At 36.2% G+C, this 22120-nt stretch overlaps 1 protein-coding gene across 1 annotated transcript in view; it reads left to right on the top strand.

Annotated features, from left to right (window-relative positions):
• Window positions 1-22120, top strand: part of MOXD1 (monooxygenase DBH like 1) — a 105756-nt gene that overhangs the window by 67154 nt on the left and 16482 nt on the right. Inside the window, exons 5-10 of the mRNA XM_003255722.3 lie at window positions 5749-5928; window positions 6229-6331; window positions 10241-10407; window positions 11468-11659; window positions 13654-13713; window positions 18647-18789. Of these exons, the coding sequence (XP_003255770.1) occupies window positions 5749-5928; window positions 6229-6331; window positions 10241-10407; window positions 11468-11659; window positions 13654-13713; window positions 18647-18789 (845 nt within the window). The remainder of the gene's footprint in view (window positions 1-5748; window positions 5929-6228; window positions 6332-10240; window positions 10408-11467; window positions 11660-13653; window positions 13714-18646; window positions 18790-22120) is intronic.

The following is a 22120-nucleotide window of genomic DNA, read 5'->3' as shown; positions in this document are numbered from 1 at the left end:
TTTGAAGCCTCCAAAACCATACGGATTTTTGTTTGCCAATACTCGGTGTCTTTCACAAAAAGCCCTTTCTGAACTGAATCTGTTTTCAGTGTAGGTGCTGGTGAAGAGAGGTCAGCAGGTAGGCACAGTTTTGTCAAAGATCTCATTCTTTCAGTCACTGAAGGGAAATATATATTTCCCCTAAGATTTTCTTGCCTCAAATTCTGAAACATTTTCTTCGTTCTAAGTTCTAGGGAATTCTGCAACACATAGAATTTTTTGGTCTTATCTCTGTACCCAGTCACTTGGTCTTAGGTTCTCTATGTCTCATCCCACCCTGTATAGCTCAAGTTAAGTAGAATAAGATGCCACCAAGTGTAGATTCTTTGAATCATTTCGTTACTTTCTACATTGTGAAAAATGAATATATAGAATGGGTTGCTGACATTTAAGATTTTTTCAATCATATTGTGTCCTTTGCATCAAATTCTATCCCCCCAGCTCAGCCCTCAGGCAACTACAGAGTGGATAGAAATGCTTTCCTCTCTCATCAAAATAGTGAAGACATTTGCTGAGAGCTGATTAGGAGGTGTGCCTAGATTGGGAAAGGTTTTAGGATAGCCACTTCAGGGAGATGAACAGAATGCAGAGCAAAACCAAAGAAAGATTGACGTTCTGAGGCAAAAGTGTGAGTTATGAACTTTGAAGTCTCATGCGAATACTTGTATAAAGTAAATCTCCAGTGTCCTAAGTGGAGGATGAGAAGGAGCAGATTACAGGAGTGATTCACCATTTGAGCATTTGGGTCAGTTGTGAGTGCTGGTGAGTGATGAGTGCAAGTGACCTCCCAGGAGAAAATGGCTGGCTGAGCAACAGGAAAAGTGTGAAAGAGCTAACAGGAAAGGCAAGAGGCACAGAAAGAGAATTTCAGAGGTAGTGTACTCATGGGCAGGGTGTGACAACGGGATTCAGTAGCTGAAGTGGGATGCAGTATAGTGGAGATAATCAAGAAACTAAGAGGCAAAAGAATTTAATGATTCAGCCTCATTGATGTTGGCTTCATGGAAAGGGTAGTATTCATTTTATTTCAATTCAATAAATAGTTATTAAGCACTCTTTGTGCTGCAGGGGCTATGTTAGGCATATTTGACCTAGCTAAGTGCGTAAGAAGAGATGATGAGGTTAGGAAAAATGGTCATTGCCAAGGTCAGCTTTATGGTCAGTGTTAATTTCCACCTTGGTTTTGGCTACTCTTGAGCAACTGTTTGTTGTTGTTCTCTTCTTTTCTTGCTAAGATATCTCAAGTGTATCCGAAAGCTCCAGTTACTTGATCTAACGGAAGAGACTGTTTTCCTCTTTAAAAGATTCTTTCAGGTTGAAGTCTTTCCCTTTCTATCTGTGTTCTGGTTTCTGGGCTGTTCCTTTAACACACACAGTAGTTAATAAATAACCCACAGCTGCCAGACCCTCCTTGCCTGGTCTGTTTTGCCATAGGAAGGTAAGCTCACAGGCCTGTCACCATTCTGGGTCTGTACACCCCACCTTTGTACAAGAATGTGGGATCAATAACACAGTTTGATGTCATCGGGGGAATTTCCATGTTTGTGTCTTGCCTCCACTTCCATATGTACTGCTTTGTATTTCTTTTTATTTATTTCTTCTGCCATCATACAGCCAGGCTACAAGCAAGATTAAATTAGATGTTCATTCCAGTGTCAGGAATACCAATACATTTATATTTGTATACTTTCTATGGCCATGACTTTCTTTAATAATTCCTACAATTTTAATATTTTTGAATAGAGGCAACTCTTGGCATTCCCCCTGTGATTGTGACAATAATGTGAATGTGTGAAGTAGCCAGAATAAGGAACACTTTTTAAATGCTACTCTTTAATGTACTGATACATTACAGCGTCAGTATTTTTTTTTTTTTTTGAGACGGAGTCTCACTCTGTCGCCCAGGCTAGAGTGCAGTAGGGCGATCTCAGCTCACTGCCAGCTCTGCCTCCCGGGTTCACGCCACTTTCCTGCCTCAGGCTCCCGAGTAGCTGGGACTACAGGCGCCCGCCATCATGCCCAGCAAATTTTTTCTATTTTTAGTAGAGACAGGGTTTCACCTTGTTAGCCAGGATGGTCTCGATCTCCTGACCTTGTGATCTGCCCGCCTTGGCCTCCCATAGTGCTGGGATTACAGGCGTGAGCCACAGCGCCCGGCCCAGCCTCAGTATTTTTAATTAAAAAATGTATAACTCTATCATCATTACAAATAATGTAATAATGCAAAAGCAAAAGTCTTGTCTTTTCCGTGGACAGTTACCCAGCACATCAGAAAGTCAGGTTAATGCCGCATTCAGCCAACAAGCAGGAGGGGGCATGGGGCTCTGTGTGTGCCTCACTCTGCTTCCTCAGATGGTGCCTTGGCTAAAGAAGAATATCATAACAGAGTTTAAAACACAAGTTTGTTGACTGCTTAAAATGTTTGTAGAACTTGTTGTGGGAGCAGAAAATAACGAGCAGCCTCCATGAGGGGATTGGTAGCAGTGCCCTGGCTTGATCAGGCTCTGTAAGCATGGCGTGAAGCATTGTGGGAAATCCTATCCTGTGCTAAGCATTTGAGCCAATAGCCCTGTCCCGCACTGATCTAAGTATTCCCATTTCCTCAAGTTGTACCCTCCACTAAACAAGTTATGTCCATCCTTAAGGAACATTCTTGGTGTCTCACTTAATATCCCCATGGTGGTCTGAAAATTTCCTCTCTCGAAATTATTCTTCTATTTTTCAGGAGTTTGATAGTCAGGTAATTTTTTCTCCCATATTATCAGCCTCTTAATTTATATTTATCCTTATATATAATTTCCAAGCGCTTCTTTTTCTTTCCTTTTTTTCCTCTCTTTGCTCACTCCTTTCTATTTTGCCAAGGGCTTGCTTCTTCCAAGCCTTTTTATCCTCTCCTCCCGTGATCAGTACCCAAGTTTGCAGCAAGTTTCCTTGTTGTTTTATGGGTTGGTGTTTTTGCTTAGGAAATCCTCATGTTTTAGGCTGCACACTCAATCTGTAATCTGAAGGTCAGATTACAGTTTAATTCTTCTTGAAGCCCTTATCAAGTCTCAAAGAGAAGCCTTGTTATTTGCCCTTTGTAAGAAGGAACACCTTGAAAGGCCATGGATCTGTCTTCTCATCCTAGAGGCCGAGGGGCACTGGGACTGGAGTGGCAGGGAGGCCAGGAGCCCCCTCCCCTGGTGTAAGACTCCCAGTCTGGCACTGCACCTCTGAGGGCATCTGCATGTGGTGGTCCCTGCTAGTGGCTTCCAGAAGCACCTTCTGGCATTGGCTCCTGAGGTCATCACCCTTGTTAATGACAGCTGTCGGCAACTTGCCTTACTGAAGCCTTTCATCCTCCCTCCCACTGGCAGCAACTTCCAGGGTCCTTGATGCATCTCCAACATGCTTCCTGCAATAATGTGTAGCCAGTAGGAAAGTACAGACTTTGGGGTCGGACTAGCCCGGTTTAAAATCCCATCACCATTTCCCAGCTGTGGTACTTCGAGCTTGTTGTCTAATCTCTGAGTTTCAGTAAATCTGTAAGATAAGGATTATAACATCTTTCTTATAGATTTGTTGTAAATATTAAATGAAATACATAGAATGATTCATATGTGGCTAGTAGATAGTAGGTCTAAATAAAAGACAGATGTTATTATTATTCCAGGGATAAATTGGTAGCTTTGCAGTTTGGTGTTAGTTTTAGCACTTCCTATGAAGACAAAAAAAAAGCACTTGCTCTTAAAAGTTTCTTTCAAGCTGTTTATTTGAAGCTCCCCAGAGTCAAGCACCACCCAGCATCACACACCCTTAACTCCCTCTTCCTCTGCTTCAGTGAAGGCCACTAGTTTCTGAAACTGTCCTGATAGTAACCAACTCTCCTTTGCCCTAACAGCTTCTTCCCAAGACCTACCTTATAGAGCTCAGTATAACCTTAAGGTTCTGCCTGAACTTATGAGGTACTTAGCAAAAATCTCACATGTGCCTGAATATTTTACTGTTGACATCTTAGCAGTGCCCTGTCCCCCTTGGAAGACTGAGGAACCCAAAAACGTCAAGTCTCCGACAGAAGCTAAAACTAGACATAAAAATGAAATTCTTATAGAAATTCTGGGTTTTACTTCTGTGCAATCATTGTTATTATGCAACCATGCTTGAACAATAACTACCCTTTTCAAGCAAAATAGAAAAGTTTCTGCCTTCAGGGCTCACGACCTTTTAGAGACAAAACAAGTGCAAACAAAACCGTGTGCAATGTTTTTTCCATGAATGTGATGTTGAAAATGTACCTGAGGCTTAGATGTGGCATGACTCACTATGTAACACAAAAGAAAACTGGATTTAAAAACTGGAATTTCTTGGCTGCCCATTCAGACTCGACCCACTACATACCGTTTCCCCCCTTGCTTAGATTTCCCTACAGAAAAGAGAAAAAACTATGGAGAAAATGGAAAACAAAGCCATAGGAGAAAACAGCTGAAAACACTTCATGTAAATGTGCATGCTGAAAGTAGAGAGCAAGCAAGGATTTTAAAATGCAGTGCCTGAAGTTGAGTAGTTGGGACTAAACACAGAAGTGTTGATGAACTCTAAGGCTAAACTCTTGGATATTTAGCAGCACACCAGGGCTACTTTATCAGCTGAACAAAGATTCCAAGAACTCTGAGGGGAAAGAAAAAAGAACCCTGTAACTCAGTGGTCTTTAAGGTCTTAGCCTTCTTCTCAGCACCATGCATTTATAGAGATGAATGAGATCTCACCTCTTACCTCTGGTAGGGATGGGTAAAGATAACATTTTGAGGTGGAAGAGAGGGAGACTAAGAGCATTTGTGCCCACAGCCTTGACTTCTTTTTTTCTACGTGAAAAAAAATGCTATAAAGACACATGCACACCTATGTTTATTGCAGCACTATTCACAATAGCAAAGACTTGGAACAAACCCAAATGTCCATCAATGATAGACTGGATTAAGAAAATGTGGCACATATACACTGTGGAGTACTATGCAGCCATAAAAAAGGATGAGTTCATGTCCTTTGTAGAGACATGGATGAAGCTGGAAACCATCATTCTCAGCAAACTATCACAAGGACAGAAAACCAAGCAACGCGTGTTCTCACTCATAGGTGGGAAATTGAACAATGAGAACACTTGGACACAGGAAGGGGAACATCACACACCAGGGCCTGTCATGGGATGGGGAGAGAGGGGAGGGATAGCATTAGGAGATATACCTAATGTAAATGACGAGTTAATGGGTGCAGCAAACCAACATGGCACATGTATACATATGTAACAAACCTGCACATTGTGCACCTGTACCCTAGAACTTAAAGTATAATAATAAAAATTTTTTAAAAAATGAGAGGGAGGAGGAGGAAGAGCAAACCTGGGAAAAAGCAAGCAACTTTCAAAACAATTGCTCTGCAGAATGGGCAAGGGACACGACAGTGAATTAACAACCAAAAAAAGCCGATTAGTAAAGTCCTGTTTCTTGGAGTAAATGGTTATCTGATCTTTGTTGTTGCCATTGTCATCATCATATCTTTACCATTGTCACTGTCTCCAGAACAAATTAGACTTGAACTACATAACCTTGACATAATTGAGAAGAATATCCCTTTGAGAAACTGATAATAATTTATGCTAGTTTCATGTCTGTTGTGGGATGTTGTAGGGTGGTTTTATTTATTGTGTCCTCCCTCTCATTTATGTTCGTGTAGGTTGAGCCAGTGATACAGAGAGGCCATGAGAGTCTGGTGCACCACATCCTGCTCTATCAGTGCAGCAGCAACTTTAACGACAGCGTTCTGGAGTCCGGCCACGAGTGCTATCACCCCAACATGCCCGATGCATTCCTCACCTGTGAAACCGTGATTTTTGCCTGGGCTATTGGTGGAGAGGTGGGGCTAATGATTACTGAGATGTAACACAATTAACTGATCATATTTCCCTCCGCAAATATTATTCTAATTAATACTTAGAAGTAAAGCTCTAATGCTGCTTTTGATATGAAGGTGGCTTAACTCCATTTTCATAGGAAGGGATTCTTTTCTTTAAGTCATTTTTATTTTATTTCATCAGTTGTAGATGAATGGGGTTCCAGAGGGTTGAAATATCCTTGAAGATGGCTGGCTTTTTAGTGGAATAGAGCTCTCAGGGACTTTCACAGGACATTGTCTCATGGCATTTTCCATATTTAGGGCTTTTCTTATCCACCTCATGTTGGATTATCCCTCGGCACTCCATTAGATCCGCATTATGTGCTCCTAGAAGTCCATTATGACAATCCCACTTATGAGGAAGGTGAGTTTATTGTTCATATGTTTTACCTATGATTTTTATAAAAAGTTTTGTACTTTGTAAGTCTTGTCTTTAACAGAGTTGAAACAAAATAGTAGCCAGTGTTAGAAGGAATTAAGCTATACATTTGTCATTCAAATTAGGATACTTTTTAAAGTGAAAGTGGGTACTATTTATAATTATACTGTAACAGCAGGCATTAACCAGCACCAAACCAGGTAAATGAGCACACGCAGTCGCTAATCTTAAAAAAAACACTTGCATGCTACCTACCAGGAAGTAGAATAATAGACTTTTCCTTTATGATGTAGATTAGTCCCAATACATACATGGTGTTTATGGAACATTTTCTTTCTAACTGCACATAAGAAAAAGTTACCATTTATTATATTAAAAAGTGTAAGCATTTTGTTGTGTGGTAAGCAAACCATAGATATACTCAAAAAGTACTTATGCAGTGACACCGTGTAATATGATATTGAAGTAAAGAAATGTAAGGATGTACATTTTGTTTCTGAAATCATTTGTATGATATTCCAAATCCCAACATTGATAGATTTAACATGAAATTATCAACAGAAGTAACTCCAAGTTATTATTTTGTATTGACTCATGCAATTTTTCAGCAAATACTGAGCTCCAACTATGTACCCGATCTGTGCTTGAGGATATAGTGTGAGTGAAAAACAGATGTGTTCCCACCCTTATGGAAATTATAGCCCAATGGGAAAGAGAAACAATCAATTTTTCACAGCAATCATATGAAATTATATATATGCCAATTGGTCCAAAGAAGATTCCTAACACTATGAGAGTATTTAATTGGTGACCTAATCCAGCCAGGGGTGTGTGTTGGTGGGGATGGGCTAAAAAGTCTTCATTAAAGAATCAAACTGTTCACCTGGGTGACTGGAGATGCTGAAGGATTAGGGTGCAGTAAAGAAAGATGCTGATGAACCTGCAGAGGAAGGCTGAAGCAGACCATCTAAGATCTTGTAGGGCCCATTAAGGATTTTTACCCTGAAGACAATGAGAAGCAATTGAAGAGTTTGATACAGTGGAGTCAAATATTAAAATTTGTATTTTGAAAAGACCACTCTGGCTGCAGCAGCATGAATAATAGATTTTGAAGAGAGGACACGTGCTATGATATTTAAAGAGTGATGTTTCTATAAAAGTAGGTGTTAAGCTATTCTATTTGTGAGCAAGCCAATAAAGTATCTTTTTTTACCCTAAAGTAATTAATAGGAAATATTTTCTCTCTGAATACACTTTAATTTCCACCCACCAATTATATCCCATACTCTGAACCATGAATCTATGATAAAAGTTTAAAACTTTCATAAACCAAGCAAAATAACCTATTAATAAATTCTCAAAGTTAGATTTTCCATGAAATCATATGTGACTATAAACCATAAAAATTGTAATCATAATAACAATGGGATTAATTATTGAATATGTCTTACATTGCAACTTTTAAAAAATTTTTACATTTTTGATTTTAAATTATTAATAGAATAAATATTTTATATAATGTATAATACTTCTCCAGTTGGAAGTTCTATGTGAACTGCTTCTTCCTTTTAGTCTTTATTACAAAAGTAGAAGGCTTAATTTATTTGCCTTCTCTGTTGTCAATTAAGTTGACTTTCTCATAGTTTCAATGTAAAAATGAAACATAAGCTTATTTTCCTAACAGGTTAATAGAGAACTCAGGATTTTTAGTACTTTCTATTTTTATTCGTGTACATAATTAGACCAAATTTTAGATTAATTTTATTTTTATAAATATAGCATAATATGAATTTATGTTTCCAGAAAAGTTTTTTAATAATCATTTTATATTTGCTTAAGAAATTATTACTTTATTTACTAGATTATCTATTAATGCTCCAAACAGCTAATGCAACTAATGAACCTAACTCTACAAAATGCAACTGGAATTTCCACTTATATTTTTTCCCTGTCAAACTATTATAAGGAGGTAGATCCCAAAAATATAAAATACAAAACAAAATTTTGCAAGATATGTCCAGAGAAAATTCTAAGGTCAGTATAGATGTTCTACATTATCGTGCTCATTTGTATCTGCACTGATAATAACACAAAAGGAGAATTGATTTTTATGATTTATTTAACAATTGATTGAAACCCTGGTAGATGTGTGACCACTATATGTGTGACTGGCTGCCATTTATTGAGCACCTCATTTGTGCCAAACACTGCTCTTAGAACTTGGTGTTTAAGCCACACATCACCCTTATGAGGTAGTAGTGCTACTATTATGGCCATTTTCCATACTGGAAAACTGGAGCACAAACAGATTAGGTAACTTTATGTCTTCATCTGTTCCGTGCTGCTGTAACAGAATAGCACAGACTGGGTAATTTATAATGAACAGAAATTTATTCCTCACAGTTCTGGATGCTGAGAAGTACAAGTACAAGGTACTGGCATCTGATGAGGGCCTTCTTACTGGGTCATAACATGGCAGTAGGCTTCACATGGTGGAAGGGTAAAGAGAGCAAGAGAGTACAAAGCCACTTCTGAAATAATGGCATTAATTGATTCACAGGGGCCGAGCCCTCATGACCTAGATACCTCTTAAAGCTCTCACCATTCAATATCATCACAATGGCCATTAAATTTCAACAACATTCAAACCTACTTTTTGGAGGGGATAAATATTTAACCATAGTATTTGCCCAAGGTCACATAACTCATATGCAGCAGAGCTGGGATTTGCATCCAGGTTGGTCAGCTCCAGAGTCAGTGTCCTTAATTGTCCCATCACAGTGCTTCCTTGGAATGACCCTGAATATCTGAACAAGCTGGAGTCAATAAACACATAGCAAATTATTTTATGTTCACAATTACAAACTCATGAAGCAGGAAAGGAAAGCTTGGATTTTTTTCCAAGGCTGTTAGGGAGGTTGAGAGGTAAGAATTTCCTGGGATAATTATTGAAATACTTAATTTTAACAACTTATTACATCCTAAAACATTCAAAGTAATGGATATCTTCTAAATGTGTGTGTGTGTGTGTGTGTGTGTGTGTTTGTGAGTGAGGGGTATATAACATACAATGAGGAATATTTGATATAAAGACCTTGTGTTTAAAAATGATTGACTAGAAATAGATTAAGCTGATTGATTTAAATGAGACAAGAAAGGAAACTGAGGGGAAGGAGTCAATCTGTTAGTTACTGCAGAAGGAAGTCAATTAATTTCCAAGTTAGTGAAATGAATTTATGAAATGTTTGGGGCTCATACTCTCCCTCCCTGTAATGAATATGTCATAACAAGTGTGTCTTATTCATCTCTCATCCCTACAATGCCTAATGGAGTGCCATTTACATAATGGATTCTTAATGACTGTGTGTTGATTGAATGGCTGTTGAATAAAGAAGAAAATGGTGACAAACTTTACAGAAATAAAGTGAATCTTCAGTAGTTTTCTTCATCAGCAGATGGTTTCTAAACTAAGGAGTTTTTACCTCAAAGTAAATGTTATTGAACTTCATCTTGAAAACAATATAAAATAAAACTTTTATTGAGTTATCCTATATTCTAACGAATGACTTTAGAATCTTCATTCTGTCTTCATGTTAGATAATTGTGGAATATAACAGCCAGATAACTGAAACATTTCTCTTGTGGTATGCTGTGTGAGTCCACAAAGGTTGCAGGCAATATGGCTACTCATGTTTTAATTCTTGTTTGTGAAACTGAATGTTGTCTGCCACTAATCTCTGCTTGTATCCCTTTTCCTCATGACAGTTTATGGAAAATAAATAAACCTATTTCAACAGAATATGAAAACTTTAAAAAATTCAAACCAAGAATTTTCTTGGGAATGAAAACATTTTAAGAACCGAAACTCACTTTAATTATGTGCTTTTGTTCTAGGCTTAATAGATAATTCTGGACTGAGGTTATTTTACACAATGGATGTAAGGAAATATGATGCTGGGGTGATTGAGGCTGGCCTCTGGGTGAGCCTCTTCCATACCATCCCTCCAGGGATGCCTGAGTTCCAGTCTGAGGGTCACTGCACTTTGGAGTGCCTGGAAGAGGTATGCAGCATCTGAGTCTGAGCTGCTCTCTGCAGATTCGTCAATGCTCTTAGAAACTGTGGTGTGAAAAATTCCGTGCATGTTTATTATCAATTCTTTTCTTGTTGACACACTGTGAAACCATTATTGCAATTTTAGTGGGACTTTTGACTCCTTTTTTAAATCTTGAAGCTACAGGAGTAGAACTCTAAAGACAGAAGTAGTTGGCAGGGTGTTTTTCTTCTTACTCCTGCCTTTTTTGTTTGTTGCATGTTGCATGCTTTATATCATCTTTTACAATTTTGACCTTTGTTTATGTAGTCTTTTTCCTTTCTCTAGTTTACCTTTTATCCATATTGATTTTTCCATCATTTATTTTTATTTTTCTCTGCCTTATGCTTTCCTTCCCTTCCTTCACCACAGAGCAAAAATAACTAATATAAAAAAATTGGATAGGAGAAAAGTATAAGTATTTAGTAATGACAATTTTCACTTAAAGTTTTTTAATGAAAATATTTCAACATGGATCATACTCTTTATGAATTATATGATATTGTGGTTGAGGACCATATGGCAGACTGGCGAAGTGGAAAGATTATGCTCTTCTGAGTTATTTAGGCCATAGTTCATAATTCAAATTGCCATGACCTCATTTACAAGCTGTAGGACCATGGGCGATTCACTTAATTCCGTTGACCCACTTTCGCTTTCTTATCTGGAAAAGTGGGAATAATATTTCCTTTTAAGAATTTGAGTTTTCAGGTTACTAACATACTGGAATCTTTTTACTAAGAGTGTTTATTGCCTCTTACCCTCCTAAAAGAAAGAAAAAGGAAGATAACATGTAGAAATGGTCTGGGAGGCCCCTTATAAGCATCAGCTCCCCTACTTTTCTCCCGGCAAATGTTGCTTCACAAGGAGAACACTGAACAATCCGAATTCAAACTCTTTGTCAGTTCAAGCATTCATTTAAATTGCTTTAGCTTTTTATCTCAGTTGTCCCTCCAAGTGTGTTTGAATGTGAACTGTCTGAACATGCATTAATGTGGGCTAATCGCGTCTTCCTTGGTGTCCCGTGCAGGCTCTGGAAGCCGAAAAGCCAAGTGGAATTCATGTGTTTGCTGTTCTTCTCCATGCTCACCTGGCTGGTAGAGGCATCAGGCTGCGTCATTTTCGAAAAGGGAAGGAAATGAAATTACTTGCCTATGATGATGATTTTGACTTCAATTTCCAAGAGTTTCAGTATCTAAAGGAAGAACAAACAATCTTACCAGTATGCATGTTTTTGTTCTTTTTCACTGACTGTTATAAAAGTCACGAGACATATCTGCTGAGATGTGTCAAGGTTTCTACTAGTGAAATGAATTTTTCCTTGCATCTGTATTCTTAACACCACCCACTGTGGGTGTTGTACAACCTAGATGGAATGTGTTTGATCTGTTTTCCAAAACTGAAACTTATTTTTCTTATGATTCCCAGGAGCAATTCAAGTTGTTGACTGAAAAATAAAAACAACCCCAAACAAAAATCTCAGGTTCTGAGGACTAAACATTACCCTTTTTTTATACTTGACATTCCAGTTAGTGATTCTTTGGGTTGCAATTCCTGCGGTGGTAAAATCAGAGGTGTCTTTATGCAATGTTGAAAAGATAGGATATTTTTAGAAGTTTCATTTTAGTAAAAAGGAATGTAAGGATAATTCTTTTATCTGATAAAGCTATTTGGATATAGCTAATTAAACTATGCTGTGTGATCCAGCTTGACACAATACTTGGGGTTATGGTGAAGGAGAGAAGAGAATGAAGGCTTTAAAAATGTTATAATGCTTTGTTTTCTCAAAGTTTTATTCCATGACCATCAAGCTCAATTGTAGTATAATTTTCTACCCTTATTTTACTTTTAAAAGTCAGATCCCTGTACCATTTATGAAATGAGAGTAATGGCAATATCTTTTCTACATGATGCTGAAGACCGGGTTTTTAGATGGGAACTGTCAGGGAGAAGACATGGCACAATAGGATGTAAAAGGAAAGTTGAAAAAACAGAAGAAAATGATAAAGAGGAAAAGGATCTTCTTTTTACTAATAGCTATCCCTTAAATCCATAGCTTTGGATCTTAGAAATTCTTTGATACATCCTAAGAGTAGAAAGAAGTTTGAGAAATGGTGATCTTGTCAAGGTTGTTAAGGACTACACTCTATTTTATTATGATGTCTCCGGGGCTTTCCAAACAATGTTATCTCAGAGCTTCCTAACTGCTGCACCATGATTATGGCATAAGTGCGATGAGATACTCATCTCTGGGCCCTTTGAGTGGCCTTGCAGGGGATTCAAATTTAAGGGCAAAAGCCCAGAGATGACGGCCTCAGGTCCATGAATAGCTTCATCTGCTTACCTTAAAGGGGAAACATAAAAATGTTATCATTTTCCATGTGTATTGTAATGTACAAAAGGATGGAAAACACTAGAACAATAAACTTCTATTAATTTGCCTCACAATTCTATCATAAGGAAATAAAGGCATGACTTGAGAGCTTTAAAGAAAATAATGTAAATGAAGAGGTGATCACAATATGTCTGAGGTTTATTAAGTGTTCATTTGCTACTAATGACTATATGTTATGTCATTTAATCTGCTCATAACAGCTGTGAAAAAAAAAGGACCTTTTTTTTTTTTTTTTTTTTTTTTTTTGAGATGGAGTCTTGCTTTGTCGCCCAGGCTGGAGTATAGTGGTGCAATCTCAGCTCACTGCAACCTCCACCTCCTGGGTTCAAGCAATTCTCTGCCTCAGCCTCCTGAGGAGCTGGGATTATAGGTACCCGCCACCACCCCTGGCTAATTTTTGTATTTTTAGTAGAGACGGGGTTTCACCATCTTGGCCAGGCTGGTCTTGAACTCCTGACTTCGTGATCCATCTGCCTTGCCCTCCCAAAGTGCTGGGATTACAGGTGTGAGCCACCGCGCCATGGCCAAAAATAAGAACAATTTTTATTTTTAGGTTTTAGATGAACAAATTGTGCCTGGGTTATATGTAGGTCATCCAGCTAGAATGTTGTGGAGTCTGGCTGAAACACAGAGAGTCCTATTTATTTGCTGGCTTGTTATATTAGCAAACTTAGAATTAAACAGATCAGAGATCTTCTGCTGAATCAAATTACTTGGTGCATCCATTCATACAGCAAACATTAACTGTTGATGTACAAATGTATTTGATAAATAAGCCAGCATAAAACTTCAATCTGAAAGCTTTTACTTTTATGTTTCAGGGAGATAACCTAATTACTGAATGTCGCTACAACACGAAAGATAGAGCTGAGATGACTTGGGTAAGAAAACTTTTATTGTTATTAAAGTTCATTTATGGAGAGAAAGAAATAGACTTGATTTTAGAAGAAAAAAGTAAAAACCATTTCCATTTGGAAAGAAAAGTTCTAAAAATCTTGAGCATCAAATATCATAAAACTTACATCGGAGATGTTTTAGCATTTTCTAAGACTTCAAATTAACTAATGATATTATAGTATTAAATAATATTTGGATAATATTTGGAGTGTAATTTATTGACTCTCATGAAAAGCTATCCTTAGTCTTTTAATTTTTCTCATCTAATATTTTTAAAATAACTATGGTCATTAATTGACTCTCTGCTTGAGTCTGGCTTAGATAAATCCAGACTTCCAAAGGGAGAATGAATTTCATGACTTTGAGGCCTCTGACTCAAAGAGAAATCTGGTCCCAACAGATTTATTGGGGGAATTCCACCAAGCATTCAAGAAATAGGTAATTCATTTCTTTCTCAATCTCTTTCAGGAACACAAAAAGAGGGAACATCTCCCACCAAGTCATAAAATGTAGTTAACATAATCTTAAAACTAAAACTTCACAAGGATAGTATAAAAGGAGCCAGTAGTACGCACCTGATGGAAATAACTTGGACAAGAGTTTGACAAACCAAATCCTTTTTTATATACAAATCTAATGATAAGACCAACTTGAGTTTAGCTAAGGAATATAAAATTGATTTAAATTAGAAAATATATTAAAGCCTTCTATATGAAGATATTGAAAGAAAAAGACATATAATCACCTCAACAGAGGTAGAGAAAGCATTCATAAAATTCAAGTTTATTGTTGACAGGGGAGACATTTAGCAAGCCTGGAATAGGACGGAATTGTCTTAACTAGGTAGAAGTTAGCTATGAAAAAGCTATAGCAAATATTAAATTAAATGAAATACCATAAGTGTTTTTTTTCAAGTTAGGAAGAATATAAGGGTATTTGTTATCACTACTTGTATTCAACATTGTACTGGAACAGATACAAAAATGAGATATAAGGATCAGAAAGGAAGAAGTGAAGAAGCAAAACACATTACTCACAGTTACTGTAATTTTCTGCATCAAACCCTCCTCCAAATTGATACTATCTAAAATTAATTGCATTTGAGTGTATAAGAAATTATCTCAAGAAAATACAATTTAAAATAAAAATTAAACAGAAATAAATCTGTTTTATTTAGACAGATCAAATCTGTTTTATTTAGACAGATCAAACACATCTGTCTAACACTAGATGTGTTTGATCTCTGTGAAAAAAATATAAATCTTTATTGGGAAACATTAAAGAATGCCTAAAAACAGTAAGAGATACCGTGTTCATGGATAGAAAGGCTCAGTAAAATAAAGAAAATACTTCTATTCATATTGGCCCATAAATTTGATATTATTCTAGTAAAAAAATTTCAGAGAAATTTTACGATTTGAGGTTTTGGTATCCTGGCTGAGGAATCTTCACCAGACCAAGGCTGCAAATATTTTCAGCTTTTTTTTATTTATATAAACATTTTGCTGTTTTAGCTTTTACATGGAGCAAGTTTATTCTAAAATTTACACAGAAGAGCAAAAGGTTAAAAATAGGCAAGACAAAACTGAAAAGAACAAGATAGAAAACAATCTACTAGATAAGAAGGCTTATTTTAAAACTGGCGATTAATACAATATGCTTTGAGTCCCAAGTTAGAAGACTTGGAACAGAAGAGGCATCTCAGAAACAGACCTACAAATTCTACAGATGGAAACTTGGTTTATGATAGACATGGCATTTAGATAAATGGAAAAGGATAAACTTTTTATTAAAGGGTGCTGGCACTAATGGATATCCATATGACATAAATAAAACTGAGTCTTAATTTCACACAATGCATAAAAATCAATGCCAGATGTATTAAATATTTAAATGTGAACAGCAAAAATTTAAAACCACTGGAAGAAAAAATACCTGAATATATCTTTATGATTTGGAGTACTTAAGAATTTTTTAAGCAAAACATAAAAAGCACAAACTATAAATAAAAGATTAACAAATTTGACTACGTCAAAGCTTTTGCTTACCAAAATAAAACACTATTAAGAAATTAAGAAGAGTTTTAAACTGGGAAAAATATTTGCAATACATAGATTAACAGGACATTATCATCTAGCTTATAAAACAAAGTCCATAAATCAGTGACAGAAGAGAAGCATACAATAAAAGAGGATAAGACAAAAGCATTTCAAAGAAATAATAACCCATATAGATACTATAAATATATGAAAAGATGCTCAATTTTGTTTAAAACCAAAGTCATGCAAATATAAACCAGAGTGAGATATTTTGAACTCACAAGTTTGGCAAAATTTAAAATAGCATTTCCATTGTGCTGAAACTGGAACACTTATACACTGATAGTAGTGATTTAAACTTGTAAAACCATCTTGGGGAAAAATATGGCATTATCTAGTAAAATTAGAGATTCATATATACTCTACTCAGTTCCGTTCCTATGTAGATTTAACCTTGGAATTACTTTTGCAGAATGTGTTTCAGGAGAGAAATATGTAAACTATTCATAGTAACGTAATAATATAGGAATGAAAAAATTCTGGAAATATCTCAAATACTCATCAAAAGGAGAACAAATAAATGTGGTATTATATAATGAAACAGTATAAAGTTATGAAAATTAATGAATGAAAGCTGCCTATGTCAACATAAATGTATCTGAAAAACAAATACTGTTGACTGAAAAGAGCAAGCTTGCAGCAGAATATATATAGTGTGATATTATGTGTGTAAAGTTCAGGAAAATTAAGCAATATATTATTTAGGGATACATACTTCAATATACTGAATGTTAAGTGTAATGAAAAGCAACAGAAAGATAAAATATTAAGATAGTAATCACCTTTGGTTGAAATGGGAAGAAGAGGGATAGAAGCTGGGCACACACGGAGTAGTCAATGTACTGGTGTTGGTTTTATTTTTTTCTCATGCCTTATGTATAATTTTTGTTGTTGAAATATTTTACTAAAGACATAATAAATGAGTTATTATTATAGTGGTTATTTTGGTGCACTGTCTTGATACCCTCTTCAGGGCCAACACAACCAAACCTCAGCCAGTGGGAATATCAGATGATAATATGATAGCTCACAGCTGTGTACCTCACTGGAAATTCCCCTTGGTGTTAGAGAATAACTTCTTAAAATTATGATCCTTACAGTAGGAGAGCCAGCAGTCAATGACTAGTTGATAAGAGGCTGCAAAGGCCCGGCTTTCTTTCTACAATTTGGTACAACTCTGAACAGCCATCCTAACTTAAGGATAAATTAAATACAATATTTACTGAGGCATCAGATGCAACTTCATTTGCAGATCAGCATCTCCCTTTGCTTAATCCTGCCTTGCTCATCAAGTGCAAAACATCATGTTTTTGCAGTTAGTAAAATCATTGTATATTAGCCCCTACATTAATTTAGAATATAAACAATATTAAGTTTTTCACCTTTGTTTTCAAAAGTTGGATTTTGGTGGATACAGAATTCTTGGTTGGCAGTTGCTTTTCCTTTGCAACACTTGTGAATATATAATTCAATATCTTTTTGTTATTTCCCTCATTTATGATGAAATGTCAGCTGTCAGTTGTATTCTTGTTCACCTATATATGATGTGTCATTTTTCTCTTGCTGCTTTCAAGATTTTCTCTTATGTTCGGTTTTCAGCAGTATGACTGTAATGTGTCTAGGTATGGCTCTTTTTGTATTTACCTTTGGCTTTTGTTGAGCTTCTTGGGTCTGTAAGTTAATGTTTTTCATTAAATTGGGGATTATTTCAGGCATTATTCCTTTGAATATTTTTTCTACCTTTTTATCTTCTTCCTCACATTCTAGAACTCCAATTACATGTATTTAACATACATGAAAACGTACATATATGTTAGACATAAATGCTAGAACATTTAATATTGGCCCATAGATCTCTGAAATATTTTCACTTTTCTTTAGTCTTTTTTCTCTCTTATTTGAATAGGATAATTTCTATTGATTAATCTTCAAGTTCACTGATATTTCCTTGCTTATTTGAAACCTGCTGTTGAGCTCATCCTGTGAAGTTTTTATTTCATTTTGGTACCTCTCAGCTCTAGAATTTCTATTTTTAAAAACGTTCTTCTTTCCTGATGTCATTCCTTATCTGTTTACTCATTTTTAAGATATTTGCCTTTAATTACTTGGGCATGTTTTTCTTTAACTCTTTGAACACTTTTTAAAACAGCTTTATTGAACATATTTTTATGTTTTCAAGTCATTGTCTAATAAATCCAGCATCTCAATCTTACAATCCATTTCTACTGACTTTTCTCCATTGAAGATAGATAATAATTTCCTGTTTCTTTTCCCGCTTAATAATTTTTGGTTGAAATTAGACATATTAGATAATATGTTGTAGTAACTCTGGATTCTGTTCTTTTGAGGGTCTTTAATCTTTTTCCAAATTTTAGTAGACAATTAACTACCTAGATTCAAAATATGAAATCTGTTTCCCTTGTGGTATGCAGCTGCTAATGTTTGTACACATGAAGACAAGATTCTAGAAAACTCAATTACATCAGAAAAATTTCCCGCAAAAATTCCTGATTGATTGGTATTATGCTAACCAAACATCTTTATGATTCTCTGAAATGTTCACTGTGTTGAAAAGTTTACATCCCATCAGCAGAATTTATTAGGTTATTTAAGAAAGGCAAATTTTCAAAGTGGAAATAATTCTATTAATTTTTAATCGTGTCATTACCTTTTAAAAAAGCCAGTTTTTAAAATTTTCAGCTTTAAGATGTATTAAATTTTAATACTGGAAGGAACTGTGTGACATTAATGACTTGTGTGCTTTAAATGTCAAAGTTGGTAGAGCGCATACTTTGCTAAATAACCCATCTGTTTTCAGGGAGGACTAAGCACCAGGAGTGAAATGTGTCTCTCATACCTTCTTTATTACCCAAGAATTAATCTTACTCGATGTGCAAGTATTCCAGACATTATGGAACAACTTCAGTTCATTGGTGTTAAGGAGATCTACAGACCAGTCACGTAAGTAGTAAATGTATTTCATGATGGGGTAATGTATTTCAGAGAAAGTGGGCTTTATTGTCATACTGGATCCATTACCACTTTATAGAAATTTTTATGCACTGTTTGTTCTATTTGATTACTTTTAACTGGGGAGACCCAGTAACCTTTTTGATTACTATGTCCAGAGTCCCCAAGACCACCCTCAGGTTCTGTGATTTGCTAGGAGTACCTACAGGACTCAGCAAATAGTTGTATTCATGGAAAACATTTATTATGGTGAAAGCATACAAAGCAGAAAGAATAAACGGAAAAGCTATATGAAGCAAAGTCCAGAGGAAACCAGGCGCAAGCTTCCAAAAGCCCTCTTCCAGTGGATTCCCACAGAATGCACCAAATTCCACCGTCATCAAATTGTGACAACATATATGGAATGTTGCCTATTGGAGAAGTTCATCATAGATTCAGTGCTCAGAGTTTTTTGGGGGAACTAGTCATGTAGATGCTCTCCGCCTACTGCTTACCAAAATTCCATACTTCCAGATGGAAAGCAGGTGTTCAGCATAAACTGCGTTGTTTGCACAGTCTAGGCACAATGAGTCACTCTTATCATTAGAGAAAGTTTATGTCAATATAGAAAATCGTTTACTATTTAAGTTTCCAGGCAACTGCCAAGGATTGTCCTTGCAAGCAGGCCTTTCTGGGGTGGGCCTATTATGTTAACTCTTTAGGTACGATTGTACTCTTTAGGTACAATTATGGGAGCTATTTAAGATATAATAAACAAGATTCATATTATCCCTGCCCTCTTGAGATTATATTCTGGAGTGAGGGAGAGGTAATAAACAAAAAAGATATTTTAAATAGTAATAGATGTTATGAAGACAAAACAGTGAAGGAAGTATGTAGTTGTTGTCAATAGGATAAAGAAAGCCTCTCTGGGTTGGTGATATCTGAGCAGCGACCTCCATGATAAGAAGCCAGCTATAGAGATATGCAAATTCTACACAGGAAAGAGCCAGTGTAATGACCCTGTGGTTAGTCTGAACCTACCGTGTTTGTGGAACAGCAAGAGAGTGCATTTGGCGGGAGAAGAGTGAAGTATGGTAGAGAATAAGTGAAGACACAAGAGAGCAGGTGGGACCAGATGATTTAGGACTTTATGGGCAACATAAGGCCTTGGGGCTTTAAGTGCAAAGGGAAGCAATTAAAGGATATAAGTAAAGTCAATTTGGCTACTATGTTGAGAAAGGACTCTAGGAGGGCTAGACTGGAAGGAATATCAATCAGGAAACTATTGTGATTGTCTAGTTGAGGGATGAGGGTCAGTTGTGCCAAGGTGGTGACACCGAGTTGATGAGACACATTCCGTTCAGGTTAATTTTTGAAAGGAGCACTCATAGGCTTGCTGATCAATGGCATCTCAGGGAGGCAGTGAGGGATAGAGCAGAGTAAAGGCTCCGTGATGGTGTGTGAATGGTCTTAGGGGAACATGCCTGAAGATGATATTGAGAATTCTGTTTTGGATATATTAAGGTTGATCTATCTCTTCTTACTGATGTCAGTGAGAAGAATTAGAATGGCTGGTGGAAATTTGGGGATGGCTGAATTCGTTTTAATATAAAGAAGAATTTTCTAATGATCACTACTTTTCAAAATGAAAGGGACTGATGTAATTATGTAATTAGAGAAAATATACACATAGAGTTTTTTTGTTTTTGTTTTTTTGAGACAGTTTCACTCTTGTCGCCCAGGCTGGAGTGCAGTAACGCGATCTCGGCTCACCGCAACCTCTGCCTCCTGGGTTCAAGTGATTCTCCTGCCTCAGCCTCCTGAGTAGCTGGGATTACAGGCGCTCACCACCATGCCCAGCTAATATTTTGTATTTTTAGTAGAGACAGGGTTTCGCCATGTTGAGCAGGCTGGTCCCGAACCCCTGACCTCAGGTGATCCACCCGCCTCGGCCTCCCAAAGTGCAGGGATTACAGGTGTGAACCACCATGCCCAGCCACACATAGAGTTTTGAGACAAATGTTTAAGGAGAGAGTGAAAAAACATTCAGTGAGGATATGGTAAAATGCAGATGATGAAGGAGAATAAAAATATGGTCAAGTTTTTGTGGCTAAATATTACAGGATTGTGAATTATGAACTGAGACCCACCCCTCTTTTGAATTAAATTTATGATTCATAGATAGGTTTTACTGAATTTTTATGCCAACAACAAAATGACCACTAGAAGAAATGCCTATATCTAATAAAATACAAAAAACAAAATGCTTACGTAAATTGGTTTATAGTTTACTAAGTATTTTCATATGCATGATTTTATAATTCATTTTTACACAATTCCAACAGGTAGAGCAAGACATGCAATCCCAGTTTTATAGGGGAGGAAATAGAAACCAAGAGATTAAGAAATTATTCAACATTATATAGTACATAATAAAAGGGAGAGCTGGGGTTTGTATCTAGTCTCTGATCTCTTTCTCTCCATACAACATGCACATATAGGCCAATATATAAATATACATAAATATATAACAAGTAAATAATTACATATGTAAACAAATTAAAACAACAAAAATCCAAGCATCACATAAAATATCATTTTAAAAACACTAGGATATAATCTTGGTTTTCAAATATTGATGTTATATTGTTCCTTACTTAGCCTTGAGTAGTCTTTTTCTCATTTAGAATATTTTTTACATATTGAATGGAAATGTTCTAATCAATGGTTAATTTGAGAGAATGTTAAAAACAAATGGATATTAAAAGCTGTATGTTTGCAAGATGATTGAAATGCATTCTTTGGCCTATTTTTTTTTTTTTTTTTAAGTTTAAATGGTACAAAGCCTCTAAAAATCCTCGGCTCTCCTGTTTCCCAATGAGCTCCACCAGTGTCCATACCTTTGGTCTCCCTCAGGAAATACTCAAGTTGGGTTTTCATAATTTGGAAAGACAGGGAGAATTGCTTTACAGAACAAGGCTAGTTTTGAGGTGTCATTCTCCCCTGCCAAAAAAAGGAAAAAAAGAAAAAAAAAGGACCAAACCCATTTAACTTCATGGTTAAATTTATTCCTCAAAAATATGAGCACAAAAGAGCCTCTATTTAAAAATACATGTTTAGACTTTAAATTAGACGTTCAAATCTGGTTCATCACCACAGTGACATAAATGATAGTGAAGGCAAAATTAACAAGGTGCTGGCTCAAACATCAGAACGAAAAATGGCTTAGGTGCTTTCTTTCTGTTTTGCTTAAAAGAATATTTGCTTAAAAGAATATTACCAATTGGTATTCAGCGTATAATACTAAAAAGGAATATCATATAACATATGAACAAAACTC

The sequence above is a fragment of the Nomascus leucogenys genome, chromosome 3 (genome assembly GCF_006542625.1).
Source record: "Nomascus leucogenys isolate Asia chromosome 3, Asia_NLE_v1, whole genome shotgun sequence".
NCBI lineage: Eukaryota > Metazoa > Chordata > Mammalia > Primates > Hylobatidae > Nomascus > Nomascus leucogenys.
Note: the sequence above shows the minus strand (reverse complement) of the source record. Positions and strands in the feature narration are given on the sequence as shown.